The sequence below is a fragment of the Haliotis rufescens genome, unplaced genomic scaffold (assembly GCF_023055435.1).
Source record: "Haliotis rufescens isolate VD_foot unplaced genomic scaffold, xgHalRufe1.0.p SCAF_16, whole genome shotgun sequence".
Classification (NCBI taxonomy): domain Eukaryota; kingdom Metazoa; phylum Mollusca; class Gastropoda; order Lepetellida; family Haliotidae; genus Haliotis; species Haliotis rufescens.
Genome location: NW_025963846.1, coordinates 1,262,436 through 1,282,926, shown reverse-complemented (window position 1 = coordinate 1,282,926; position 20,491 = coordinate 1,262,436). Strand labels below are relative to the sequence as shown.

Genomic DNA, 20,491 nt, shown 5'->3' with positions numbered 1-20,491 from the left:
TTATGATAAAATTTATATATTATATAAGTCTTAGACATTTATCACTTTTGTTGAAACCCATGAACACAGTCGTGGAGCTGACAAACATAGAAACATGAGGAGAGCAAATCCGGGATTCAAACCCACCGTCATAGGTTTCTGGCCTTTCGCATCCAATTGTGTCACCTCAGATGACTCGACCACCCATGCCACCGAAGCATGTTTAATGCAGCGTTAAAACCAGTCACTCACTGAGAGTTTGGGTCCTACTATTGAAGTCTGGTTATTCCAATCCAGACTCACAACCGAGTGATGTTTCTGGAAACCAGCTACAGCATTGACTCTCTTGCTTAAAGGGGCACTGATCTAAAGCAATTCCCCGGGACTGGTTGTTGCCTTTGTTATTGTTTTTTCCCAGTGAGTACCCGGATGTATAGCAGAAATATAGACTAGTTCGCGACCTCTGCTGCGCCATTCGTAAGCGCATATTTTTAGTCACTTTTATCGGTAGTAATAAGGGCGTATGGTCACATTGATCCACAAAATGAAATACAGTTTTCGAGATATTAAGGAAATGTAGGTATCTTTGTGGGTAGCATCGGTAATGGTGACGAAGTTTTGATAAGTCACTTGCTTGGTAATTTTGCGATTTTCGTTTACACTATTTTGACTTGCAACACAAAGTAAATATTTCACCTAAGCATTGCTTTTTTCATAGTGTGTATATTTTTTACTGTTAAAATGTGTAACATTTTCAAATTTTTTAAACGCCTAAATATTCAGTTATTTTACAAAGTGACTGAAAAACATTTCCATCTGTATTATTATGATAACGAATTCCAAACATTTTGATGTTTAATGTCATCACCGAGAGACTGAAAATGTTACGTTGAAAACATTTCTATGTTGTTTGGCTTCTAATCCTACATAATAATTTGTTGTGATGTTTTTCGGCCCTTTCGATCGTCTTAATCCATTTTAGTCAATCTGGACAGATTTTTCAGTCAAAATGAATATTTACAGATTTTATAAATTGCCTGAGAGAATCACATTTGACAAATTGACGGTAATATATACACGCTTACAAAGGAAAAGACTTGTGAAAACAATGTCTATCGCACATTGAAGAATTTCCCAACCAAGACAAGAACGAATCGGTTCAATGCTACAGCAAATGAAGGAAAACAAAATGCAAATACCATAATTACAACCTACCAAACTTATGTGTATAAATTTTAGGCAGCTTCCTTGTTCGAGGAATGTATCCGTGAATATCGACACAAAAGAACAATATCCCACTCGTCTGCAGCTGTACAAAGAAACTTATTCGATGTCACGTGTCTCTGTCAATGAGCAATCAATCAACGTATTATCAGTTAACCCTTTGAACAAAGTATGTTGTTTTTACATCGGCACTTCACGCCATGATATGAGTGTATTCCCTTTGTTTTAGTAAACCTAGACATGTAAACACTCACTTTTGACATATCCACTGTGCAAGATAACAGTGATTAATCAATCAACGTATTTTCTGTTAATCCTTTGATGACTAGGAACGATCCGTTGATTTACAAAAAAGTAAATCAACTGATCATTCACCTCTTGCAGGGCTGTCACTTGCATATTACATAACACACATTTCACCTCACTTCAAACCTGGATTTAGATTAAATAATTACCCCAGACACAATAAATGCCAAATGGGAACCTTTGTCAGGTAATCTAAGTGGTGCTACCACTAATTGTACCTGTAATAAATTCATTAACTGAGCATCAAGTGAATGACGACAAATACACAAGTGTAGGGTTATACCAGAAAACGTGGATGACAACAAGGGAGTAGTAATCGTATTATCGACGCAATCCGCAATTCACTGCATGGATACTTTTTTTATTATTAAACTATAACCATCTGGGGTATTTCCAAATGACGACATCCGATGAGCTCCGCCGTTCTTTTTGTCTGTTTGTTTAGGCTGAAGAAATTAATTAACATGCGCCCTTTGTCGAAATCTTTATAGATTACAGTTAACCAATCAGTGTTCAAAAATGCGTAAAACAAATATTGCCTCCAGCCTCCAAGTTAATTTAGCTGTCCTTGCAGACGGTAGCCCAGCCTCTTGTCATGCTCAGTTGCGTTGCGTATTATCCGGGTACTCACGGGGAAAAAACAATAACAAAGGCAACAACCAGTCCGGGGAATTGCGTTAGATCAGTGCCCCTTTAATGTCGGAGAAGCCCATAACACGCTGATTGGGTTTTCCCCCAACTCATAGGGAGCAGCCACATTCACACCACGGGTCCGGATATCCCTAGGCTGGGTCAGGAGCACCCCAGGGATGACAGACCGCCTCCGTGGTCTTGTGGTAGAGCGTCCGCCCGGAGAGCGGAAGGTCCAGGGTTCGATCCCGGGCCGCGTCATACAAAAAGACGTTAAAAGATTGTACTTGTTGTTACCCTGTCTGGCGCTCGGCATTAAGGGGTTAAAACAAGGACTGGTCGGCTCGGAGTCAGTATACTGTGTCTGAGTGGGGTATTAATGTTAAACTGCGGCATGGTATCTCAGTGAGCTAGCACTATAAATCGGCATCAGTCCGGACTAGTACAAGCAGCCACACACACACATACACGTGCATGCACGTCGCTATATAAGTGCAATAATCTTGGACGCGACGTTAAACCCAATTTCACCTCACCCAGGGATGACGGGGTTGCGGTGACCCCAGGCCTGGATATCCCTAGTCCGGGTCAGGAGCACCCCTGAAACAATGCAGAGGTCGTCCAGGTCTTCGACCCCAGGACACCGATACCTCTCTGTGGCTCTCTCTTCCAAAATCATCCTTCTCATTAGCAGCAACCGAGTCAGCCCCCATTTTGCCAAAATATTAATAAATTTGTATTTTATCATACTACTTGTTTTTTTGTCGTTGCACAAAATGTTAATTTGATATTTGTTTCAGAAGCTGCAGTCCACCATCATGGCGCCCCTCCAGGAGTTGTCCGTCATCAATCAGGGCGACGTCAGACAGAAACAGCTGGAGTGTGTCCATCAGATCCTTCACAACAATGGCGACACGCTGTCCCATGGCTGGCCTCTTATCCTGGGCGTCATCGGTGCCGTCAACAACCAGCAGGGGTAGGTAGTGAGTGAGTGAGTGCGTTAGTGAGTTTGGTTTTACGCCGCTTTTAGCAATATTCCAGCAATATCACGGCGGGGGACACCAGAAATGGGCTTCACACATTGTACAAATGTCGGGAATCGAACCCAGGTCTTTGGCGTGACGAGCGAACGCTTTAACCACTAGGCTACCCGACCGTGGGTATTGGGTTGTCCCCACAAGACAGTGTCAGTTACACCCTGGGGACTCCAGGTAAGAATAGGCCCCCCGATACCGGTGTTTCCAAATATTTACGTTTATGTAGGAACTGACTTCCATATCTTTTGCATTTTAGGGAAGCATAAATGTTAAGACCAGTGTGTATTCTGTGTAATTCTGCCTAGCTTGGTCAGCCAATCAAATGTCATGGAATCAATAACTGTTTATTAATACCTCCATGAAAACCCATAATTGTTTGCCTTTGTTTGCCATGTCATAATTGAACCTGTTTACGCTTTTGGTTCCCTAGAGATGGCAATGACAAGGTAGCAGTAATTGTCACAGAAATATGTTTCCCTGAAATAATGTCTTTGTTGCTTGTTAACTCAATTTGTTACATGTCTCTTGGGGTTGCTCATGATTTTTAGGACTGAACGTTTGTGCTAACCACTCAACCTTCGTGCTCATGATTTTTAGGACTGCACGTTTGTGCTAACCACTCAACCTTCGTGCTCATGATTTTTAGGACTGCACGTTTGTGCTAACCACTCAACCTTCGTGCTCATGATTTTTAGGACTGCACGTTTGTGCTAACCACTCAACCTTCGTGCTCATGATTTTTAGGACTGCACGTTTGTGCTAACCACTCAACCTTCGTGTTCATGATTTTTAGGACTGCACGTTTGTGCTAACCACTCAACCTTCGTGTTCATGATTTTTAGGACTGCATGTTTGTGCTAACCACTCAACCTTCGTGCTCATGATTTTTAGGACTGCACGTTTGTGCTAACCACTCAACCTTCGTTCTCATGATTTTTAGGACTGCACGTTTGTGCTAACCACTCAACCTTCGTGCTCATGATTTTTAGGACTGCACGTTTGTGCTAACCACTCAACCTTCGTGCTCATGATTTTTAGGACTGCACGTTTGTGCTAACCACTCAACCTTCGTGCTCATGATTTTTAGGACTGCACGTTTGTGCTAACCACTCAACCTTCGTGCTCATGATTTTTAGGACTGCACGTTTGTGCTAACCACTCAACCTTCGTGCTCATGATTTTTAGGACTGCACGTTTGTGCTAACCACTCAACCTTCGTGCTCATGATTTCTAGGACTGCACGTTTGTGCTAACCACTCAACCTTCGTGCTCATGATTTTTAGGACTGCACGTTTGTGCTAACCACTCAACCTTCGTGCTCATGATTTTTAGGACTGAACGTTTGTGCTAACCACTCAACCTTCGTGCTCATGATTTTTAGGACTGCATGTTTGTGCTAACCACTCAACCTTCGTGCTCATGATTTTTAGGACTGCACGTTTGTGCTAACCACTCAACCTTCGTGCTCATGATTTTTAGGACTGCATGTTTGTGCTAACCACTCAACCTTCGTTCTCATGATTTTTAGGACTGCATGTTTGTGCTAACCACTCAACCTTCGTGCTCATGATTTAAAAGCCCATTCAGCTCATGAAATCTTGTACACCCTGCTAGTGGTTGGTTGGTTTGTTGTTTAACGCCGCACTCAGCAATAGTCCAGCTGTATGACGGTGGTCTGTGAATAATCAAGTCTGGACCACACAATCCAGTGATCAATATCATGAGCATCGATCCACGCAATTGGGATCGATGACATGCATCAACCAAGTCAGCAAGCCTGACCACCCGATCCCGTTGGTCGCCTCTTACTGCAAGCATGGGCTGCTGAAGACCTATTCTACCCCGGATCTTCACGGGTCTGGTTGTAAGAGGTGACCAAATGGTTTGAGTGGCCAGTCTCAGTAGGGTGGTTGATTGTGTGTCCTTGTATCGCAATGGATTGTTGCTCATGATATCAATCACTGGATTGTCTGGTCTAGACTCGCCTATTTACAGGTTCCTGACATATAGGTGGATTATTGCTGAATGTTGTGTCAAACAACAAACAAACAAACAATTTCAAATAGCAACTTTACAATATAATCATGTTTCATACGGTTTTTTTTGTGTTTGGTTTCAGGGAGAAGCTGGTTCAAATGGCATTCCAGTCTCTCCAACTCGTTGTGACGGACTTCCTGCCCATAATCCCAAGCATCTATCTGCAGGTGTGCGTGGACGTTGCTGCCAAGTTTGGTCTACAGAACCAGGAACTCAACGTCAGTCTCACCGCCATCGGGTTGCTGGTATGTGGATTTTTTAAAGCTTTTTGTCTCAGAATGAGTGAGTATGGTTTTACGCCGCTTTTAGCAATATTCCAGCAATATCACGGCGGGGGACACCAGAAATGGGCTTCACACAATGTACCCATGTCGGGAATCGAACCCGGGTCTTCGGCGTGACGAGCGAACGCTTTAACCACTAGGCTACCCGACCCCCCCTATCTCAGAATGAGTTGAGATCCATTATCTCTATGTTTCTACAAAAAATTTGATTGACCTGTTAGCTCACCTGAACTTTCAGTCTGTTCACATGGTACAATTAGTTGTATGAATTAAATTATGTAATTTGGCGTTCTCACTGTGACAAGTTGTTACAATTTGGATCTTGTTAGGTCCCGGACTATGCCTAGAAATACAGTGTTTGAGTTCATCGTTTCAACTTTGAAACCTGGCTTTCGAATATGGCTTTGTGACACACAAGCAGCACTGAATAATTAACATTGTGCAACGACCATGGTCACGCTGCACTGCACCCACCTCTGACTTTACAGTTCCACTGAGTACCGTATTCGACGTAATAAGCACCCGCTCTAATAAGCGCCCTCGACGATATTTGTTAATATATTGGCTAGTGAACAATCCCAATTAGCCCCCCTTCCGATTGATCAATGTACACAAGACTTATTTATTCATGTATAATAAGTGTGTTATATGCATCCTTAATTATAGGCAATTAAATTCTGGAAAAATATATCTGTCTTCTATAAACATTTCAGGCAGTCAGCATAAACCACGAAATTTACGATCTTTCAACTCCCTTTCTTTATCACCAAAATAATATTCTAATAAGAGCCCCCTATTTCTGATTTTGAGAGCGCCCTGGGCGCTTATTATGTCAAATATGTTATTGCTTTTTCTTTCTCATGGTGGAAAAATCTTTGCAAGTATAAAACTGGTTTGGTTAATGGTTAATGTAGTCCAACATAGGGGGGCACAGGTGGCCCAGTCGTCTAAGGTGCCGCGATTCGCTGTGCAGAGTTGCATCCCCTGGACACTCCAGAAACCTATTATTGTGGGTTCGAATCCTGGTTCGCCCCGATTATGTTTCTAGGTTTGTCAGCACCATACCCGTGCTCGTGGGTTTCACCGAAGTGGTAAACGTCTGAGACCTGCATCACTTCAGGCTTTCCTCCCACATTAAGCTGACACGCCGCGATATAACAGGAATACTGTTAAAAATGGCCTACAATTCAACTCACTCACTCACTAGTCCAACATAGTGCTTATGTCTGAATGACTTTTTAATTGGCTGCAAACACACTTGTCGCTTGTTCTATGTCATACAACTCATGTCCCAGTTGCAAGTTCGCATGATGCAATGTTGTATGCAACAAGTTTTATCGTACCCACCTGCAGTAAGGATGGCACTGCCCGGCGCTTGGCATTAAGGGTCTAAAACAAGGACTGGTCGGCTTGGAGTCAGTATGCTGCGTCTGAGTGGGGTATCCATGTTAAACTGTGGCATGGTATCTCAGTGGCCAATAGTCTGGACTTGTACAAGCAGACACACACACATGCATGTCTCTGTGTAAGTGCCATGACCCTGAGGCCAGGCGTTTTATATTTTTCGGATTACGGACCCGCCGACTCTAATTTTTGAGAAAATGTAAAAAAATAAAATCATATTTCCAATTTTTTTTGTCCGCCAATAGCCACGTAGTTAGTTGTTTTATTTGTTATCATCACCTTTTAATAAAAAAACATGAATTTACTGTTGTAAACTAGTAAAGAGATTGTTGATCTCAAAGCCAAACATGAATAGCCTCCCTTGACAATTGTCTGTGTTGTAATTGGTAGAATTTTTATTGTTACAAGGGGCTTTATCGTCACAAATGGCAGCCTTTTGAGCAAAGAATATGTTCATAAAGTATGCCATTCTGCATTAAAAAAAAGTATCTAGCTTTTTTTTTGCTTTTTTTCCCTCCTCCAACCCTGGACTTTGGGCTGAAAAATCCATAATCCTAAATATAAAAAAAGCCTGGCGTTAACGGAATGTTAAACCCTATTTCACAGCACCTTGCTACCCAACCAGTAAAGCACCATCAATAATTCTCCCATCAAACTGATGCCATCTTCATCCTTGCCTTGCAGTGGAACATCTCGGACTTCTTCTACCAGAATCGGCAACGAATCAAACAGGAACTGGATGAGAACTTGTCGGAGTCGGAGCGCAACAAGCTCGGGATGCTCCCATTTGACGCTCTGTGGATGTGCTTGTTCTCCAAGCTAGGTGACCTGTGTGTTGACCCGCGACCAGCGGTACGCAAGAGTGCTGGCCAGACTCTTTTCTCCACCATCTCAGCCCATGGCGCCTTACTGCAGCAGGAGACATGGAAGAAAGTCCTATGGCAGGTGGGTTTCATAGAGGAGTGGGAATAAACGTTTAAGATTCATTACTCCAGGCTAGGCAAATTTAATTTTTAGTTTTACAGATTATCTTTGTCCTTGCGCAAAAAGCAGGAGGCAAATTTTGAAAACAGGAAATTGTTGTTCATTTAAGAATAGTTTGCTTGGAAACAATCTTGAATTGATAATTGTAGATATAAACGGAAAGTAAAAAGACATTTTCAATGCATCTTCCCTGGACAAGGGTGGAAACTGGACTTTTATAGGCCCCTGCCTCAGGAAGATGTTTTCAGTGCAGAATCTTACAAAAATGATTTATACATTATAAAATACTGTCTTCTGTGAACCAATGAATAATTGGTGAGCCCATGTTGCATACTGATAATTGGGCATTCAGGACTAAAGGTTGTCATATTCTGTGTTTAGCAGTAACAGAAGCGCTCTTAAAACTTCGAAAATTTGCAAAATATTTCATTTCAACTTCAGGGTTTAAAGATATTTCTTCACATTTCAACAATGGACCACCTCACTGTAGTAACTAAAATATATCAAAGACAAATGCTCCTGAGGCACACTGGCAACAGGCCCTGTTATCTGAGGCGCTACAAATCACTGTGCAGAGTTGTGTCCCTTAGGCATGGCAGAAACTGATGACGGTGTTACATAGCTGTAAATACGAAATACCAAAACAACTCGAAAAGTCTGGATTTGCTAGTTTGATCTCAGTGAACAATACAAAATGTACTTTACAGGAGGTAATTTGTCGGCACTTTCAACATTCAAAAATAAAACTAAGTCCAAATTGACATAGCAAAACAGACTATAGGCATTATGCACCTGTTCTCACCTGTCGTCAAGGTGTCATAGGTCACCTTGATCTACTTACACCTGGTTATGCCCTGTTTCACAATAGTCTGTTTTATTCACATTTATACACACTTTTACGTGTAAAAAGGCATAAAACATTTGATACGCTGTATTTGTGCCACGGACCAATTAGTACTAATTTAGTTGTTTGAATATTTACATATTTTGTATATTAACTGCATTTATTTAAGATCTGAGGTCGAAAAAAACAGGGTTTTTTTCATTTCCGTGAGTACTTTAGGTTTGTCAGCACTATACCTGTGCTCATGGGTTTCACCAAAGAGATAAATGCCTAACACCTGCTTCACTTTAAGATTTTGGGAATGGCTCTATGTGCGTATCCCAACAGAAAACAGTAACATTTATTTCTTCAGTCCTGTAGACTACTGGTCCATCAAATGCGTAATCAAAATGTATATGTGTTTTTCATTTTTGTTTAGATTTAAGCTTTCAGTATGATTTTTTATGCCCCATATTTTACTTTTTAAAGCAGAACCTTACAAAAAAAGGATAAATTTAAAGTATGTTCTTCCTTCGAACAATAAATAATTGGTCATGTCCTGTGTTCATGTAGTGACTGAAGCGCACATAAAATCTAAGGAAATTTGCAGTGCATGAAAAATCCACTGCCGGTTTGAACAGATATCTGCATAACCCTTTCAACAAATGACCAGCTAACAGCTGTGACCTAAAATATTGCTCTAAAAGAGTCAAACAGTATTATACAGAATATACTAAGTAAACAAACAGTATTATACAGGATATATTAAGCTTTTTTGTTTCTTTTCCATGTTGTTTAGCCCCGCACTCAGCAATATTCCAGCTATATGGCGGGGTCTGTAAATAAATGAGTCTGGACCAAATAATCTAGTGATTGACATCATGGGCATCAATCCACACAACTGGGGTACAATGGCTTGTGCGCCTGACCACCCGATCCAATCTTACGACAAGCATAGTCGCCTTTTACGGCAAGCATGAGTTGCTGAAGACCTATTTTACCCCAAATCTTCACAGGTAGAATAAAATAAGTCAAAAACATTGATGCCACTGAAATCTGGAGTAAAGGAAAATAATCAGTAGGGGGCATGGTATGTAAGTGTTTCCTTGGTGTGTCAATAAAATGAATCAGCTACAAATGATGTTGATGTTGAGGATGTTGATGTTGTTGTTGTTGATGTTGCAGGTGCTGTTTCCCCTGCTGGAGCGGGTGCAGAAGTTCTCCAGCAGTGCATCAACTATCAAGGATGAGCTGTCGACCGGCAACATTCTCATCCACCACTCCCGCGACACCGCGGAGAAGCAGTGGGCGGAGACGCGCGTCCTCACACTGGCCGGGGTAGCCAGGACCTTCAACTCCAAGAGGAAAATATTACAACAGCTTGGTATGAACATAGATTACACAGGACGTAGTTGGTTTACGCCAAAGTCAGCAATATTCCAGCTATATCAAATCGACATGAAAATAATCAAGTCTGGGCCAGACAAACTATAGTCTTTACTACAATATCTGAAAAACTATCGGACCTACTCCAGTCAAAGTTGGTATGAGATTATTAAACAGTCATACATAACTGGATATTACATTTAAAGACAATCGGTGCATGAATAAAAAATCTGTCTATTTAGCTATCACTATATTTCATCAACAACCAGACCTGTTCGTCACGGGTGGAACGAGCATTCATTGAAACAGCCATCTGCATGATGCTACCTCTGCGTCACAGGGCCATATGACACAGTTGAACCAATCAACTCAACTCGAAAGGGTGCACGGGAATCACGAACGCACGAATACAGTGTTAGCGTTAGGCGTCTCAACGTGAGTGATTCCCATGCACCCTTTTGAGTGCTTCTACATAAACACATGGGTACAATGTGTGAAGCCCATTTCTGGTGTCCCTGCCATGATATTGCTGGAATATTGCTTAAACCGGCGTAAAACCATACTCACTCACTCACTCACTGCATAAATACTTTCTTTCCTGGTGATGCGGTCGTCAGCAAAACCATGGTCTAGCGTAAGTTGATACTGCTGCTGACCAATCAGATTCCAGGATTCTAACACATCATGGTACAATCATGCTGAAACTAAAAGGAAGATTATTTAAATTACTAACAGGCGCATTGTAGTTAATGTGTGATTACTTGATTACTCCTCGTTGATTTATTACCCACTCTCGGTGTTCGATGCAATCACTCATCAGTCAGACATGGATGCATCTGGATGCACATTCAGTCAGCCAGCATCACTGATGCACATTCCAGACGGGTTATGGGGACTTTGGGTCACTCGGGTAAAATTAGTCGCTTCTTTGATGTCTGAGGCCAGTAATCTGCATTCTCTTCTCTGAAATCTCTAATAATGATATATAGAGAACTGTCGTTTCAAGTGAGGTATGGTTCTAGTCTTTGTCAATATGAAAGGAGAATGTAGATTGAGTTTATTAGATTCACACTGTTGTTGTACTATCAAACAGTGGGTGTCATAATATGAAGAAGCAAGTATTATGATACTCTCAAATATTGAATCTCTTGATGAGCCAGATGTTATGATCTCTTGATTACAGACAGCCAGATATTATGACAAACTCAAACGTTGAATCTCTTGATTACAGACAACCAGATATTCTGATACACTCAAATGTTGAATCCCTGGAAGAAACAGATATTATGATACACTCAAATGTTGAATCCGTGGAAGAAACAGACATTATGATACACTCAGATATTAAATCCCTTGATGATTCAGATATTATGATCTCTTGATTTCAAACAACCAGATATTGTGATCCACGTCCACATTGAAGCCATCGCGATACAGACAATGTTGGGATATACCTGACACAACCAGTGGCCAGGCTGCATTATAACACCAGCAGTAATAACAGAACTATTTAACTCATGTTGTTTACACAAACATTTTCAAGTTGTGGGTGCTTAGCGATCGTGTTGGGAGTAGGGGCTTAATTCCTTTGTTTTCGAGAGATTAGTTTAATAAAATGGAGAAGCCTGTGAGTAAGTGATGGTCATTCAATGTGTTCATAGTATGATAGTTTATTTAATTCAATTGGATTAACATACAATAGTTGTGTAAAGGGGGTTATAAAAGTTGGTATATTTTAACTGACTGACAATCTCATCACGAGTTTGAAACGAAACGCCATGCTTACAATGCTGAATTCAAACTGCGAGTCTTCGCTCTAGCTGATATATTTTCTCACGGGTTCATAATTCTATATACACCGATTCACAAAATGGTGCTTCGTTGTTGATGGCAACATATAACGATCATTATGAGATTTTAAAAAAACAAGAGAAACAGCTTCCCACATTATGAAAGTGGATGACTGGTTTGTTAAATCTTTATTAGAAATAAATATGTCTTTTTCAATATAATTACGTTTTCCATGTTATATTTTTTAATATCTGCGAGTACCGCATATGTCTTGCAGTCCGACTTCACAGTGTTTTTTGCCTTTCACTTCCTGGTTCGGCTTATCTGCGGGTCATATCATTTTCTCTCGTATTTCAATGGTCAAGTTAGCACCTCGGCTTATCTACGGGATCGGCTTATCCGCGGTCATATACGGTAAGATGTGTCTCAAACTGAAATAAGTCCTCTTTAGTGCATAGTGAAAGTTAAACTTGTCAAGAGCAGGGCTTCATCGCTGTGAGGGAACATCAAAGTGGTCGTAAGGACTGACTAGCTGATATATGAATCATTAATTCTCAAACTTCATTCTGATAGTGTACTGGCGGATTTATGTCCATGAAAGCCTTTGAGTGTCTGTCGAACAAATACTTTATTGCACTTGGAACATCACTTGGATTCCTAAACCTAAAGATAGGATTGAGACTGCCGTGAATGATTTAAGATGTGTACCATTGTCAACTATTATGACACAAATCACTGTCACCAATATCAAACATAATACCAAAACACTTCCAAGAACATATACTACTCAAAAGAAGTTAAAGAACACCCAATTCTTTCATATTTCTATAGTTAATCTGTCATGTTATTAGGTATAGTAATATGAAAGAATTGTGTGTTCTTTAAATTCTATTGAGTTGTCCATATTAGGGCTTTTCTTTTTTATTCGTTGGTCGATGGTTTAAATAAAATATAAAATATAAATACTTTCAATTTTTAATGTTCATATTTTTGTTGGTGTAAAAATTGAGTCTGTAGGATGAAGAAACAACAAAAACCAAAATTCTGTTACATTTTGTGCTTTAGTGAAGTATGTCAGAAATATAACAACAAAAACACACTGCTTGGAGTATGGGGGAGGCAATGAGTTCAATTCATCATGGCTATGACTCTTGTGATACGTCTTTTTATAATTGTAAATTATCAGCCTCGGGTGTGTGATATTAAAAGAAAGAGAACTTTCGGGGGGTTTTCCATTTCCTGACTTGTAGGGTCAATGAATCTGCAAAAATAATAAATACAAAATCAGACACCTTAGTGTTTCTGGTTGATTTATCTAGAGGATTCACTCATTCTTGATGGTTCCAGGGCAGACTAGAATCCAGTACCTCTTGCTGTTGTAGAAAGGATTATGAATATTTGTATAAAACACTTTTGACAGTAGTTAGTATTTTTTGGTCAACAAGCCTCAGGCAGATTTCGTAACATGTCTGAAAATGCCATCATTCTTTTGACGAATGACATTCCATTTCTTAACAAATATACTGGACAAATTAAGTTAGGGATCATGACAATTTAGGGGATGTTTTTTGTTGTGAAGACTGAGCTCACAATTACATAAAAATATCTAATAATAATAATAATAATAATAATAATAATGATGATGATGATGATAATTCAGGATATATAGCTTTTGTTCAGCATATATGCACTCATATCAATCTAATGGTAAAGTAGGTTTTTAAGCTGTACAGGAATCGTTTACCATAGAAACAACTTTGACTTAGGATCAATTGAAGGTTGTGTCTGTAGAACCTCGAAAACCATTCCATATTTGCAAAATGGGGGATATTTCATCTCCTCATGACATGACTACATGACACTTTTTATGAATAGCAAGTTATTTTATTCTTTGTCACGATGTTTCAGATCTGCTTTTTGCTTCTACATTCACCTTATGGGGCCGAGGTTGGCCCAGTCATCTGCTGTGCAGAGTTGCGTCCCTTGGGCACACCAGAAACCTATGATTGTGGGTTCGAATCCTGATTTGCCCCGATTATGTTTCTAGGTTTGTCAGCACCATACACCATACCCATACCCGTGCTCTTATGAGACCTGCATCACTTTGGACTTTCCTCCCACATTAAGCTGACACGCCGTGATATAACTGGAATACTGTTAAAAGCAGCGTCAAACCCAACTCACTCTCTCACTCATTCACCTGATGAAGGAGCAAGAAGTAGCTGTGAAATGTCAAGAATAAAAGAAGTTGCCATCCATAAAAATTGTATGTACGGGGCGGTCGGGTAGCCCAGTGGTTAAAGTGTTCGCTCTTCACGCCAAAGACCCGGGTTCGATTCCCGACATGGGTACAATGTGTGAAGCCCATTTCTGGTGTCCCCCCGCCATGATATTGCTGGAATATTGCTAAAAGCGGCGTAAAACCATACTCACTCACTCACTCACTCTTGTATGTTAATATAGTGAATAAATATGAAATGTCATGATGACGGATCAAATTTATCCTTTTCAGGTGACTTCCCCCGAGCCTGGTCCCTGCTGCTGGACCACATAGAATCCGCAGCCATGTGCCCCAATGCTGAGGTCTCTCTGGCAGCCCTGAAGAGCTTCCAGGAGATCCTGATAAACAGAGATCCATCTAAACCTGAAGATCTCCAGGACCTGACCTCTGACTTTATCCAGCCTCCCCTCGAGGAGGTCATCAACCGAACTGGTGACGTCAAATCACACACCCAAACAAAAGCTTCGGAAAACACTACCGACTCGGACAGTGATCTTTCTCTGTGGATGGCAGCCTGGAAAGTCTGGTTGAATATTGGCCAGATCGCAACACAACCTCCAGAGAATGTGGACAAGTCACAAAAAGTTTATGTCCCTTCGCAACATTTCTTGACGGCTCTTCTTCAAACTTTTCCAGCTCTTTTCATGCACATCAAAATCCGTTTTGTGACTGCTGACTTACACAAGTTGTCGACGGTGTTGCGGCGGGCGCTGTCCGTGCCTGTGCAGGGGGAAGCCTCGCCGTTCATTATCCCAACGTATCCTGATGTCATCATTACACCACTACAAGAAACTGGCCTTCAAGTGGTCGATGTTCTCATCAGGGTAACTTCTATGTTGAAATCACTCTCATACCAAGAGTTCTTTGCAGTGAACCGTGTACCTCATTCGTGACCAACTCGTGTTATTCTGGGACAAGCCGAATAGTGACTCGTTCCCCTCTCATGGCCATTTTTTGCAACTGGGTTCCGTCTAAGCACAATGTGCATAGCTAAAAGAATTGTTGCGTAATGATTCACATATATATTCCCCATATATATATTTAATCAGAACTGTGAAGATCTGGGTGGAATAGGTCTTCAGCAACCCAAGCTTGCCATAAAAACCGACTATGCTTGTCGTAAGAGGTGACTAACAGGATCTAGTGGTCAGGCTTGCTGACTTGGTTGATGCATGTCATCATATTCCAATTGCGTGGATCGATGTTCATGATGTCAATCATTGGATTGTCTGGCCCAGACTCCAATATTTACAGACCGCTGTCATATAGCTGGAATATTGCTGAGTGCGGCGTTAAACAACAAAGAAAGAAAGAAACATAATCAGGTTCCAAAAGGATTCAAACTCGCGATCATTGGTTTCTTTTCGGCTTAAGGGACACATTTCTGTACTAAGAATTGTCGTGCTGTAGACGACAGGGCCGTCCATGCCACCTGCAATATTACTGAATGCAGTGTTTACCAAATACAATCTTTACACAAGTGATGTATTCTGCAAGGGTGGAAGGAAGGGGGATTTAAACTTATCATTTTGGGGGGAAGTGTCCTTGACAGATCTACTGGTATGTGTTGGGTGTGTGTGATGTGTGTGTGTGGGGGGGGGTGCTGATGGGTGTGTGATGGGTGTGTGGGATGTGTGATGGGTGTGTGGGGGTGTGATGGGTGTGTGGGATGTGTGTGTTGGGGTGCTGATGGGTGTGTGATGGGTGTGTGGGATGTGTGATGGGTGTGTGGGGGTGTGTGTGATGTGTGTGTGTGTGGGGGGGGGGGGTGCTGATGTGTGTGTGATGGGTGTGTGGGATGTGTGATGGGGGTGTGATGGGGGTGTGGGATGTGTGTGTTGGGGTGCTGATGGGTGTGTGGGATGTGGGATGGGTGTGTGGGGGTGTGTGGGATGTGTGGGGGTGTGGGGGTGCTGATGGGTGTGTGGGATGTGTGATGGGTGTGTGTGTGTGGGGGGGTGCTGATGGGTGTGTGATGGGTGTGTGGGATGTGTGTGTGGGGGTGGAGGTGCTGATGGGTGTGGGATGTGTGATGGGTGTGTGGGTGTGTGATGGGGGTGTGGGATGTGTGTGTTGGGGTGCTGATGGGTGTGTGATGGGTGTGTGGGATGTGTGATGGGTGTGTGGGGGTGTGATGGGTGTGTGGGATGTGTGTGTTGGGGTGCTGATGGGTGTGCAGGATGTGTGATGGGGGTGTGGGGGTGTGATGGATGTGTGTGTGTGTGTGTGATGGGTGTGTGGGATGTGGGATGGGTGTGTGGGGGTGTGATGGGTGTGTGGGATGTGTGTGTTGGGGTGCTGATGGGTGTGTGATGGGTGTGTAGGATGTGTGATGGGTGTGTGGGTGTGTGATGGGTGTGTGGGATGTGTGTGTGTGGGGGGGTGCTGATGGGTGTGTGGGATGTGTGATGGGTGTGTGGGATGTGTGATGGGTGTGGGGGGGTGCTGATGGGTGTGTGGGATGTGTGTGTGGGGGGGAGGTGCTGATGGGTGTGTGGTGGGGGTGTGATGGGTGTGGGGGGGGGAGGTGCTAATGGGTGTGTGGTGGGGGTGTGATGGGTGTGAAGGATGTGTGTGTGTGTGGGGGGGGGTGCTGATGGGTGTGTGGGATGTGTGTGTGGGATGTGTGATGTGTGTGTGGGATGTGTGATGGGTGTGTGGGATGTGTGATGGGTGTGTGGTGTGTGTGTAGGGTGTGTGTTGGGGGTGTGATGGGTGTGTGGGATGTGTGATGGGTGTGTGGTGGGTGTGTAGGGTGTGTGTTGGGGGTGTGATGGGTGTGTGAGGTGTGTGTGGGGTGTGATGGGTGGGGTTGTTCGATCCCAAGCTCACTAGACTTGATATTGGTGTTTCAGACGGTGAAGACCGGCCCAGACTCTATGCAGTCCATGTACCCTGACATCTTCAACCAGCTTCTGACCTTCATCCAGTATGGAGTCCGAGCACCAAAGTATGGTGGCATAGAGACAAAGGCTTTCGGCACAGTCAAGGGGCCACAGGTGATGACGGAAAACATCATTTTGCAGGACACAGATATACTTTCCTAACAAATGCTCTATAAATATACTATTGCAATAAAACTTATATTGTGTCAAAATATCAAAACCAAAAAATAAAATGTAGCAAAAATTGAAACTTGAAACATTGTTTAAAAACAGAACCAATAATAGAAATAAAATAGAGGTTCGATACGTTTGGAACACGCTCGTGGGGAGGAAAAACATATGCCGAAGACTTTACCTCACTAGGATGAAGGGGCAAGTGGGCTGATGTCATGGCTATATCCGTTGTGTGTCCATTGGTCCATTTATGTTTTTTTCAATGAAATGAACCTGATGAAGTATGTCTAACATCATTACCTGAGATACGTTCATTGCATTCAAATCAAAATTCAATTTTTAGAGCTGTGGCCCTATTTGGAAACAGGAACTGCTTCCAATCTTATTACTGCTGAAGTACTGAGTGAGATACCTGTTCTGTTCATGTACACATAGGCCACCTGGTGGTATCACTGATTTTCAGTGATCCATTTATATAGTTTTTATGATTGTTTTAGCAGATAATTGAGTGAGTGAGTATGGTTTTACGCCGCTTTTAGCAATATTCCAGCAATATCACGGCGGGGGACACCAGAAATGGGCTTCACACATTGAACCCATGTCGGGAATCGAACCGTGGTCTTCGGCGTGACCACTAGGCTACCTGACCACCCCGGCAGATAATTGAGACTAATTATTTTGTAAAACTGTGAAGAAGGAGGCATATTTTTATAAATATATTATTTAACAAATGTGGCATCTGTGTACGCTCACTAGACTGATGTGATTCACAAAAAGCATGACTGTTTACTATGATGATATACATATATTGTGTTTTTCATCAAGTAAAGAAAATAGAATTGTTTGATAGGCATTTCTTAGAAGTTGACAGATGACAAAGTAGAAATTTTTTTTATGCATAACAACTTCTTTATTACAGTATAATAGCGATGTTTTGTAAGGATCTATACCGAAACATCAATAAAAAAAGGGTTTGGTTTACTTTGTAAAGAAAATGAGGGACACACATAGCAGATCTCTAAGTGCCTAAGGTCAATAATTTGATGTGAGGCGATGAAAATATATCTATTTAAAGGCCTAGAACCAGCAATTTTCTCATCTTAGTGGTCAGTACCACTTATCCCACACCCCAGTGTTTGAGGATGGCGATCTCTAGCCCGTTTTTATCATGTTATTGTTATGAAAAGTGCTATACTTTTTTATGATTCCATACTTGTTTTACTGTATACGACGTAATAAGCGCCCCGTCCTAATAAGCTTCCACAGAGATATTTGCTAATATATTGGCTAGTGAACAATCCCAATTAACATCCCTTCAAATTGATCATTGTACACAAGACTTCTTAATTCGTGTATAATACACACTCGTGTGTTATGTGCACCCTTAATTATGGGCAATTAAATTCTGGAAAATATAATCTGTCGTGTATGATACGCACAGACTTTTCTTCTGTATCATTTCAGGCTGTCAGCAAAAACCACGAAATTTACGATCTTTCAACTCTCTTTTTTTCTCACCAAACTTATGCTCTAATAAGAGCCCCCTGTTTCTAATTTTGAGAGCGCCCTGGGTGCTTATTACGTCGAATACGGTATATCTTTTTCTGTGATAAGTCTAGTTATTTTACTGTCCTTCGTTGGCAGGTTTTTATATAAGTTTCAAAATATTTATTATGTTTAACCCTTGATAGTCACGATATGGCTGCAATATTGCCGATGTGACTTAAAATTAAACTCACTCACTCACTCTCCCGACACCTGGTATCAGCCTGTGTCAGTCGCTCCATCAGGTGCTTTTGGTCCCTCCTTAAACCAATTCCTTGTGACAGCATCCATGATATTGTGTGCAGGCATTTAAATGTAAAGACCTGTCTCAAAAAAAAATCTAAGAAATTTTAATTTTCTTTTATTTAGACAGTTATTTGAAAATACATGTGAAATGTGTTTCAGGTGGACTGGGTAACCATGAACTTTGTTCCCTTCTCTGAAAAAGCTGTGGAGATGGTGGTTGATCTGTACCGACAAAACGCCAAACACCCGGCTGTCATCAACGCCCATGTTCTCCAGAACATCATCAAGGTAACTCATTTATGTTTTTCAAATGTAAGGGGGGGCACGGGTGGCCCAGTCGTCTAAGGCGCCGTGATTCGCTGTGCAGAGTTCCGTCCCCTGAGCACGCCAGAAACCTATGATTGTGGGTTCGAATCCCGGTTCGCCCCGATTATGTTTCTAAGTTTGTCAGCACCATACCCGTGCTCGTGGATTTCACCGAAGTGATAAACGTCTGAGACCTGCATCACTTCGGGCTTTCCTCCCACATTAAGCTGACACGCCCCGATATAACTGGAATACTGTTAAAAGCGGCGTTAAACCCAACTCACTCACTCACTCACAGTTTTGATTATGTTTCTAGGTTTGTCAGCACCATACCCGTGCTCGTGGGTTTCACCGAAGTGATAAACGTCTCAGACCTGCATCACTTCGGGCTTTCCTCCCACATTAAGCTGACACGCCGCGATGTAACTGGAATACTGTTAAAAGCGGCTTTAAACCCAACTCACTCACTCACTAACTCAAATGTAAGGAGAAACAGCATGTTGTCATCGTGAGGGCCTGTTTCACAAAACACATTTGGCAAATGGCAATAGATCAATCCCTGATGTACACTTAAAATATATGTGAAATAATATCCTCCAATCTCATTAAAATCAGATCTAAGTACTCGCTGCAGCAAAACAAAGATCTGAGGACGTCCCATTACGGGTCACGTCAGAACGACCTTTCGCGAACTTTGACCGACCACTGACATGACTAATAACAAGTCAACATCAGCCAATTAGAAAGCAGCTTTCTCGAGCTTTACGGCACTCGTTTCAACCAGGTGACTTCCATTTCACACTACGCTTGAAAAATATGTTGACACAGTTCTCGATTAAAATTTTGAAAACTGAACAAACGAACATTCCTGTGTGTTTAATATATGGTTGATGGTTGATATTGTATGTCAGTGCTTCCCACATACTGTGCAACGCCACCTCCGTTCAAACGTTTATCCCACAGAAGTGTGAGATAGACAATAATTTTGACAGACTCAGTCGTACGGGCCGTAACTGTCGTTCGGAATACCCCGTGTTAACGTTTTCGAGGTTGCATGATTAGAAAACACATTCCGGCTGTCACTTTCATGATCTGGTAAGTGACGCTATGATTGGTCGGATGAAAGGTCGTTCTGACGTGACATGTAATGGGATGTCCTCAGATCTTTG

The 20,491-nt window shown here is 41.9% G+C and overlaps 1 protein-coding gene across 2 annotated transcripts in view; it reads left to right on the top strand.

Moving 5' to 3' along the window:
* The window catches only part of LOC124144871 (protein MON2 homolog), a 119,624-nt gene that overhangs the window by 39,032 nt on the left and 60,101 nt on the right, over nt 1-20,491 (top strand). For both annotated transcript variants that reach the window (XM_048396779.1, XM_048396780.1), the window contains exons 4-10: nt 2,940-3,115; nt 5,296-5,458; nt 7,586-7,846; nt 9,894-10,092; nt 14,398-14,990; nt 17,022-17,165; nt 19,176-19,304. In XM_048396779.1, the coding sequence (XP_048252736.1) occupies nt 2,940-3,115; nt 5,296-5,458; nt 7,586-7,846; nt 9,894-10,092; nt 14,398-14,990; nt 17,022-17,165; nt 19,176-19,304 (1,665 nt within the window). The remainder of the gene's footprint in view (nt 1-2,939; nt 3,116-5,295; nt 5,459-7,585; nt 7,847-9,893; nt 10,093-14,397; nt 14,991-17,021; nt 17,166-19,175; nt 19,305-20,491) is intronic.